At 50.3% G+C, this 9,713-nt stretch overlaps 1 protein-coding gene across 1 annotated transcript in view; it reads right to left on the minus strand.

Annotated features, from left to right (window-relative positions):
• The window catches only part of CBX2 (chromobox 2), an 8,813-nt gene extending 5,594 nt beyond the window's left edge, over positions 1–3,219 (minus strand). The window contains exon 1 of the mRNA XM_026065552.1: positions 3,204–3,219. Coding sequence (XP_025921337.1) covers positions 3,204–3,219 — 16 coding nt within the window. The remainder of the gene's footprint in view (positions 1–3,203) is intronic.
• Between the last annotated feature and the right edge of the window lie 6,494 nt (positions 3,220–9,713).

Raw genomic sequence — 9,713 nt, forward strand, 5'->3', positions numbered from 1 at the left:
GGCCCGGTTCGGTTCTGCCCGGCCCGGCCCGGCCCGAGCCGCAGCGCGGTGCATTGTTCCCCTCCGGACGCGGGGCCGGCTGGCGGCGTGTGCGGTCCGGCTCAGCTCGGCTCGGCTCAGCCTGGCTCAGCCAGGCACGGTTCGGCCCGGCCCGGGCCGCAGTGTGGTGCATGGTTCCCCTCTGGATGCGGGGCTGGCTGGCGGTGTGTGCGGTCCGGCTCGGCTCGGCCCGGCCCGGCCCGACCCAGCGTGCCGTGGCCCGGTTCGACTCAGCCCATGCGGTGGGGTGCGGTTGCATGGCCCCTGCTAGTCCCGAGGGACAGCGGGACTGGCCTGACCCTGCGGGGCTCTTGTCTCTCCAGAGCTGCTGCTCTGGGATCCCTGCGCTGTCCCACTCGGACAAACAAGGTCCCCTTGGGGCTTGGTCACCGGAGCCAGACCACAGCGTGGCCAGGGACAAAGCAGTGGGGACAGCGCTGGGGTGCAGCCCCCCACGGCCCCCCGGGCCTCGCAGGACTGGGACACAAGGCAGTTGCATGTTTTTGGTTCTAAAATAGTTTATTATCATGGAATAAAGCGTATTTCATCAGAGAGTGGCAATTGTGTTAAAAACCATTTTGTGGTATCGGCTTACTGCCTCGGAGCCTGATGTTGCCTAGCCCAGAGTTACTTCCCTGCCGCCAAGCCACGCTAACGAACACAGCGCGTTAACAAATGCACCGCGCTCACAAACGTGCCGCGGCAGTGCGCGCTGCTGGGGTGTGCGAGGCAGCGTGAGGAGTTACTACACCGCGGTAGTGCGTTGGGGGCGTGGAGGAATGAAATATGGTGCTTTACAGGCATGGAAGAAGATGAGTCAGCACCTCAGAGAGTTTACAACCGAGGGCCCTGAGCCTGCAATTAACTCTGCATGAGCCGCAGGGAAATTAATTTCTACTGCCCAAATTCTTCAGTGCTATCAGTGTGCCTGGACTGAGTGGGATTTGTGTGGGCTAGATGGGGTGACGGGGTGTCTGCACGCAGTGTTGTATTTCAGACCCAGAGGAGTGCTCTGTCTGGTAAGCAGTGAATTTAGAAAACCATTTTGCGCACACATCCATGAGCTCTGGAATGGCAAGTTATCCCAGCCATTGACGATAACAACATAATTTTGGATGCAAGATGGAAGAGGAAAATACCTGTTTTATTAATGGAATTTGGCTGAGTCTGTGTATAGGACAGTAGATGTATTGCAGTCCTCCAGGTAATTCTCTTGCTTTGAATGCTATCACATTTTATTGTTTTCTTTTTACAATTAGTGTAAGTTTGTTGCCTGCTCAGAAGAATAATTAGAAGCATTTTTTTAACCAACAATGACATAGAAATGTAACACAGTACTATATTTTTTCTTCCTTCGAAGTTAATTCAGCTTTCGTCAACTCTGTTCTTTGTGTGCAGCACGTCTTAAATTTTAGCAAAAAAACGTGTGAGACATTACATCCCCGCAAGCATGAGCTCTGTGCACATACAATACAGTATTCATGACATTTTATGCGTCAGCTCGAGTGACCGGCCGCCCTGAACGCTCAGGAGTGAGGAATGCGTTGAGCTCTAACAGCCTCCATCTGGCTTGCAGGCAATATGAAAAGCTACGTCTAGGAAATAAGCACCTATTCTGGTAACACCGCGCGGGCTCTTTCCCTTCGCAGCAGTCCGCATGGGCGTTTAGGTGACCCTTGTTGTTGTTGTTCCTGAGCTCCTCTTGAGTATAAAATAAAATAACTGTTTTCTCCCGTCATTCTTAGAGTGAAGAAGAAAAGCTTGGTTTAAATGTAGGTGGTTTGTTCGTATGTTCAGTGAGACTAAGCGAAGTCGAGGCTAGGCGGCGGTAGCAGACCTCGGGTATTTGGTCTCTTTGGGAACTGAATGGGTGCAGTATTTTGAAGGTTGCGTTCGATGGGCAGCTATAGCAGCAGCTTAAATCATGACCCCTCGTGGGCAACACTGGCCACTTAATTTCCAGTAAGAACCTGAGTTCTTTAATGCCTTGTACCCCAGAGCGCTGTGTGCATGTAGCAGCTCACACCTCCATTTAGACTCTGAACCGAGTTTCTTTTACCTGTTTGTGGTAAAAAATTCTGCATCGCTCTGTCGCCAGTTCTTACACAAACTGAAACCAGACTTAAAATCTCTTACGTCCCGTCCTCCATGGTTTATTGGGAATSTGAGAGCGAGCTGTGCTGGTTTGTACTGGGGCATGGTGTGCTCCATGGTTTCTACCAGTTCTTCCAAGCTGGTAGCTGCAGGTTATTTAACTTATTTTAAAAGCTGCTGTGTTTCGTGGCTGAGGGCAGAGCGAGTATTTTCTGAGCCCAAAGGTACATCGAGCCATGGTTATAGTCATGGTAATAGTCCGTTCTGGTGTAGCAGCTTTCACAGCTTGATCACAGGTCTCCCGTTATTTGATATCTTTAATAAAGCCCCAGATCCTGGAGCCATGTAAGTGAAAAATCTCACTTTTACTCAGAAAAGAAAAAGGAAAGAAAGGAAAAAGAAAGAGAACAAATCCCTATGAGCGCTAAAAAAGCTTGAACTTGTGGCTTTGAAGAGTTACAAAAACAGGAAATGAGTAAAAAAAGATCCTGCATTTGTTCATATGCTAAAATCTCATGAGTTTTTACAGTGCGTTTCAGGTTTTTTTGCTTTTGGGCTCAGCAATAGTAAAATTATCTTGCTGGAAGTATAGCTGCCTGACCTCTCTCGACGCTGGGGGTGTTGGTTCAGCATTGTGCATGTTTGTCTGTGTCATTTCAGGGTTTTTTAGTGCTGAAAAAATAAAATTGTCTGAGAGTGCCCTTCACCTCTGCCTGTTTGTACTCTGCTACCGCCTCCAGCTCCCCCGAGAGGCGAGGGGAGATGTGGGCTCGGCGGGACCCAGGGCAGCGGGGATGGGGGCTGTTTCTTCTGACTGCAAAGAGAAAATATGTGAGGGAGTTGCAGGTCCTTCGTAGCTGGATGTTCCCCTTTCTGTTGAGCCTGCCAAAAGGGGCCAGTCACAGTGACAGCGTTTTTGAGGGCAGAACTCACCAGATGCGTTTACGGAGGCCATTGGTGCTAACGGCTTTCTGTCTCCGTGGCTTGTGGCTGGAGCAGAGCAAGTATAGGAGCTATAGGAAGAAATGCCTGCACGTTCCTGCCAAAGCTAACCTTAGGCATGACTTTACCTGGACTTTTATCCATCCCTGATAGAGACTTTACCTTCTCCGAGAAATTTGGGAACATGCAGTTAATATCTTGGCTGCCACATTCCCCAGCTCCAGCAGAGCTAAGTGACAGTGAAGCCAATAAACTCAGCAGTTGCTGAGAAAACCTTTGGCATCTTAAAAATGAGATTCAGACTCCTTAACTAATCTGGTGGAACATAATTTTATAGCTCTTCCCAAATATGTCAGAAATCCCAGGAATGTTGTGTACCATGCATTATATCTGTAGCAGGGGACCTGTCATCCTAAGATGAAGACAGTGAACGTTTAGTGTCAGATGAAGTCAGTTCATCAGGAGACAGAACCTCCCTGATGAAATTAATGATGCTTCTGGCGGGTTAGAGGAATTTGGAATAGACACATCAAGCAGGACTTAGGTAAAGCGTGTGGAGTGGCATTTGCCAGGAAAGTGTGTTTTTTTTCACAGTGTAGTTTAATTCTGAATGGTGAAACAGTGTGGGATTTCTGTCTTCATGCTAACCAGTCCTGCTGCTGGAGCCCACTGTGGCATCCAGAAATTAAAGCTGCAGTTAAATTCCCATTGGTAAAATACTTAACAAGTCAGCCTGGCTTCCTATGTTATTTTTCTTCCACCAATACCAAGAAAATTACCTCTTACTGTAGCCTATGACTTTATCATGCTGACAAAATAGTTTTGTGCTGAATGGAGGCAGGAAACTACCAAACTTGGACAACAGACTCCGGCACAGGTTCAGGAGCGAGGGAAGCCTGGGAGCACGCACAGCCCTGAGCTGCACTAGGGCTGAGAGCCAGCGGGCATCTGGGATCCGAGAGGAAGATGTTTCATAGCCCAGGAAATGAGCCTTTCCTCTTGCACATGTTAATACCATGTGAAACAGGATTTCTTGTGGATGATATCCCTTCTCTGCCACAGAAAGGAGAGCACTGTGCTGCTTCTTAGGACTAACACCATGAAAAGATCTAGCAAATAGGGCAAGTGTCATAATAAACTAGCCAGACCCGGGCATATCCCAGGACCGCTAAACGTTAGTAACAGAGTGTAAAGCACGAGTGCTGGAACAATACAGAGCAGGTTACTGCAGTGATGATCGTGGCGGGGCTGCGCATCAGCCGGGAACAAGACCCTATTTTCAGGGTTTGTACCAGCACTGAGTGACACGTCCCTCCCCAGGAGCTTGCAAACCAACCAGACCTGAAGTGGGGAGGTGAAGGGGTGGAAGGAACCCACGTGTGAGGTGTTAGTGCCTTGGCTATTTCCCCGGGGGCACTAACATCCTCAGGAGAGCGGGAGGGGGCACAGATCTCACCTGATTCCTCCCAGCCGTGTGGCCAACCAGCCCATATCCTGAGGCTGCACTGGTTTATCTTTGAGCTTCCAGGCAAGGTGTCAGAGGCTTTGGGAATGGATGTGGCCCCTCTGCCTTTGTGCTTTGACCTGCCAGGAAGAAGCAAGTAGCTGCCAGTGAATGCCCTGTGCTTCCAGCAAGGAGCCTGCCCCAGCCCTCCCGCTCTCCGGGGTCTGTGACTTTGATTAGTAGCAAAGCTTAAAAAAAAGGGGAGGGGGGTTATAAGGGGGTGCCAGGCACTCATAATATTCCTGACTTCCAAGGATGAAGCCTGGGCTAGCTCAGGGGGAGCAGATGTGCCATGGTGGCCATGTTTGTTGTGGGCAAATGGTGGTCATTTTCCCAAGGCATCAGCCAATCGAAACACAGGGATCTGCATCTCATTTGGGCACTGCAACTGAGTGCAGCTGGGTATGAGACCGTGCGGCTTGCAGGGACGGGATAGCCAGGGAGCACGTCGAGCCGGCAGAGCCAGAGCCCCGCGGCTGTGCAAGGGAACCGCAGGGGCGCTTGCAATATCCCCACAGTGCCATCGCCAGACTGGGCATTTCAAGAGGCAGTAGTTTTCCTACCAAGTGTCTATGTGCCATAAATAAATATATGTATGTATATGTTTGTTGTTATATTACCATCTTAGAGCAGTTTGGACCCCTGGGTAGCAAGCATCTTTCTAGTGCAGGAAAAAGAAAGGGAAGCAAATGGTGTGGAAATGCATAGCAAATTGGGATGCAATACACAACAGGCTTCTCCCTGCTGTGTGACCCCCAACCCTGGGGAGGGGGGCTGGTGGGGAATGAATTACTTGGGGATGGGAAGGCGGGTGGAGAAGCAGCATGCAGCAGAGCTTCCCAGGCAGAGCAGGAATCTCAGCTGAGCCTACTGTCACGCCAGGCAGCGACCGCGTCCACCAGCACACATCAGTGCCAGGTTTGCTAGCAAGGCAAGTCAGGGTTCTGTCTGTTGGTTAAATGTTTGGTTGAAATGTCATGTGATAAAAATGTAAAATATGTGAGATGCAAAGGGAAGGACTGGAAAAGTCTCTTAAGGAAGGACATGAAAAATTTGACAGTAGCTTCTGGATTATGGAGCCCTGTCTGAGCAAGAAGGGAGAGGCTGCACTGGAAAACTGGTTCTGAGCTAGGGAGTGGAGGCAGGAAGATCCCCAGTCAGCTTAGACTGTCACAGCTCTGCACATCTCAAACCCAGGGAGGATCTGCCTCACCCATCCGCCCTGCAGCTTCCAAGCATCTGTAATTCTGGGGACATGTTGTCAGAGGGGTGGGGATGGCTGGAAGATCAAAACAGGTGTGTGACACAAATCTCCAGGGCATCACTTGGAGCTGCCCGGTATGTTCTGGTGCAGCCAAAGCTGAAAATTTGGATTCATGCTTGGTCAGCACCCTTGGGATTCAGGAGCTGCAAGCTGCGAGCTTTAGTGTCCCAATTCTGTTCCATTTAAAGCTTCAGCTTTTTATTTATTACCGAGCAGCATTAGAAGAGGGAATTCCTTCCCGTGTAAGTCATGGAGGCCTTTAAAGCTGAAACCCAGGAGGAGTTTATTACCCCAGGAAAAAGGTCTGATGGTCGGGTCGGAGGGTGAGCGGTTCCGGTAACTTTGGGTGCCATGGCAACCGTACCGGCAAGTTTAACATTCGACAAAAATGTTCCTGGACGTGGTTTTATTATAARCTGCTCCCACTCCCTGCCCTGCAGCTGCTCGGGGCTCTCCCGGCGGGTTTGGGACGTCGTGGCGGTGAGCACGGCTCGGGAGCCACCGCCCGTCGGCGCTCGGTATTGCACCGGGGGAGCCGCGCCGGTGCCGGCGCTCGGTAGCGCCCCGGGGCAGCCGTGCCGGGCCCTGCTCCCGGGGGATCCCGCCGGAGCCTGCGGGCACAGCTCCGGCCGCAGCTGTCCCCCCCCCCCGCCCCCTTTTGTCAGACGGAAGCGTTTAACGAGGCCGCTGATGGACGGTGATCGAAAGCTTCCCGAAAGGTGAGCGCCCTTCCCGCAGCCCGAGCAGCGGCACGGCCGGGGGACGCTGTTTAAGGAGGGCTCAGAGGGTCCGAGCCGCCGCCCAAGGGATGGGCTGGAAAGGCTGGGGCAGAAACAATGGCACCTTTTGGAGAGCAACTGCAGATTAAGAAGACGGGGCAGCTTTTGTCAGAACTCTGTATCTCTACAAGAAAACAGCGAGCTGGGGGAGAGGAGGAGGTCAGAAGGGAGATGATCTCCAAGGGGAACGAAGACTCAGAAGCATGACCATATTTCTGGCCAGGGAAACGAGTCCTCCTGGTTCCTGCTGTGTTCAGAGATGGAAGGTTTGAAGGATTTTCTTTGCTGTAAGCAGGGTTGTACCAAAGAAATGTTCAATGCATTCTTTTTTTTTCTTTATGCTTCCTCCAAGTGGAAAAAAAAAAAAGCTCCTCGAGGGCCTGTATATTGGCAGCTGTATGAATCCAGGGGCACTAGAAATGTTTCTACCAGGGTTTTGGAACATATCACAGAGTCTATTCTTCAGCCAGAATGATACCTACCTTCACTGGAGATTTCCGCAACAAAGCCCCTGTCTCATTGAAAAAGCGCCTGTTCAGTCGGAAACTAAATTCCCACTCACAACGGAGACAAAAATCAATTGTTAGAAAAAGATTTAGCATCAGGAAGTTGGTTCTATGAAATCTGTATTGCCTGTGTTGTTCTGGGAACGTGACTAGGAAGAGCCACTGCGAGTTTCTTGGTCTTTAACTGGTGCAATTAAGCATATGTAGCACTGCAACTACCTGACACACATTGAGGTTGCCCAACATGGAGGCATGTGGAGCCTGGCAATGTTCGCAGTTTCGTTGTGAAATCTGAAGGATCTGACTGCCTTGGTACCACCAGCTACACAAGAGACCTCATTTTCTCTCTCCATTAAATGGGCATGGTTGTACTGACCTGTGCAGAAAGTCCCAAGACCAACAGAAAGATCACTGGGAAAGTTGCTATGCTGTATTATCATTAATATTATTTTCAACAACGTTTGCAGCACTGGCCCATGTTGCTCCCCTTTAGGAGCCTCCACATTGTTTGCCTAATGGACTGTTTACTCTGAGCACCGCAGTCCTGACCCCCACCCCCAATATGGTTTCAAGCCAAACATTTTCTTCCTGTTTTTCCGAGTGGAGTGTGCGTCTCTTGTTTCATCTTGTTAGTGGGTGAAACCAATGCAGGGAAAGCAGCTAGAGCTAGTCACTATGGCAACAGATGTTTATCAAGCCCCTGAGATGAGGCACAGGGCTGGGGAGAGGCACATCAGCATCTGGGATGGGGTCGGRGGCAGCTGCCACACTAATGCCCCAGCTGGAGGGGCAGGGACCGGGGCTCTGGATCCAGAGGGCCTGTCCTGCTCACTGTCTCCTAAGTCTCAGTGAGGCAGAGGGATCCCAGGATGCTTCCTACAGAAGTTTGGCTTCATACGGGGGCCTTTCGTATTCAAGGTGTCACCGAAATTACCAAAAGGCACATCAGCCACTCTGCAGGAAGAAGTAGCCCTTGGTACCAGACAGGCTGGGGAGAGCTCAAGCAGGTACAGGCTCTGCATGGTCCTGGGCTTGGGAACCACTTGTCTGCATGCTTGTTTTGAGCTGGTGGGTCCTGACTGAGTCCCTGCCACATTGCTGTGTGTCTCCAAAACAGGCCAAGAATTAATGCCCCCCCCCCCAAAAAAAAATGACCAGGAGGACAATCTACAGCCCTAAATCAGAAGATGGATTAAAACTCATGAGTGCTATTAAGGTGTAATGCAGCTGTCCTTTGCGCTGTGGTTTTTGAGCTCAGGGATATGCATGTGATATTTTCCGATTTTTGTCCACAACCACAAGGGACAGAAAGTTTCTTTTTGACAAGCAGAGCAACGCTCATGGCACCCAGGACTCTAGGAGCAGAGGCTGGAAACACTGTGATTATCTTCTGGATCCCTCTGAGGCTCTTGGACCTGGTAGCTACGTTTGCCAAAGCAGAATCAGTTCCCCTGCTGCTGCAGGGAGGGTCTCTTGGGCAGCCCAACCAGACCCAGTGGCCAGTAGAAGTGAGGTGGTCCTTACTGTCATCTCAGTTTCTAAGGCTGTCCACTCTATTCTAGTTTCCAGCACCATTTGAATGAGGCTCCCTGGCACATTCAGAACTTCAGGTGTGCTTTTAATTGCTTTAAATACTCTACATGTATTAACTGTCCATGGTCCAAGCCAAGTCGGAGTTCTTATGCCTTGCGCAGATGAGGAAGTTGGTGTAATGCAGATGTGGGATGACTTTGTGAAGGTCATACTGTAAATCAGTGTCATCTTCCACAGTGGTGCATCTCTGTGTACGTACCAAAGCTTGGGAGAGGCGTCTCAGTAATTCTGGAGGGAAATGGATCAGTAATTTGGTGATGCCTTGGAGTGAGGTCTCTGCACACTTCTCTGAGACTGTGATAGGATATCTTCTTGAGATGCATCCTTCCTCATCTCTGCACATATTTCTTGTAGAGCCACCTGGAACTCAGAGGCTGCCAAGATAAGAAAGCATAATGGTGTTGTTACTTATTTCATGTATATGCAGACTTTGTATATAGGCTGTGTGTGCACAGCATTGGAAGTGCCAGGAAATGAGACTGGGAATTATTTCTCCTGATGGATCTCCAGACACATATGCACACTGAAGGCGAGCAACAAACTTGTATCCTTATTTCTCTTGCAGTCACACGCAGAGCCACAAGCAACGAAGAATTCGCCCCTCCTAGGTGACACTCGCAGTTATCCTCATCTGCACACAGTGGCTGGAGAGCAGAGGGACAGCTGAACAGTGGCAGGCAGAAATATAGAGGGATGTTCAACCCTTGTTTCTAGCCCAGCGAATGACCTGAGAGCCAAACAAGCATCTGTGGGCAGTGCTAATGCTGATCTGAGCAGTAAAAATCCAGAGTGCCTCTGCTTCAAATGCAGTCACCAGGGTCTGTTGAGCCCTGAGGAGAGTGGCTGGTGGGCGACACTCCTCATAGGTCTTTGCAAACTAACAAAACCCAAGGAGACCGAGAACAAACAGGGCACGTGTCTGTAGACAAGGCAGCACTTCCAGAGAGTTTTCTGGATATCCTTGCAATAAGTTACCTCTGTTGAGCAGGGGG

This window comes from Apteryx rowi, unplaced genomic scaffold, assembly GCF_003343035.1.
Source record: "Apteryx rowi isolate R43461 unplaced genomic scaffold, aptRow1 scaffold_1026, whole genome shotgun sequence".
Taxonomy (NCBI): Eukaryota; Metazoa; Chordata; class Aves; order Apterygiformes; family Apterygidae; genus Apteryx; species Apteryx rowi.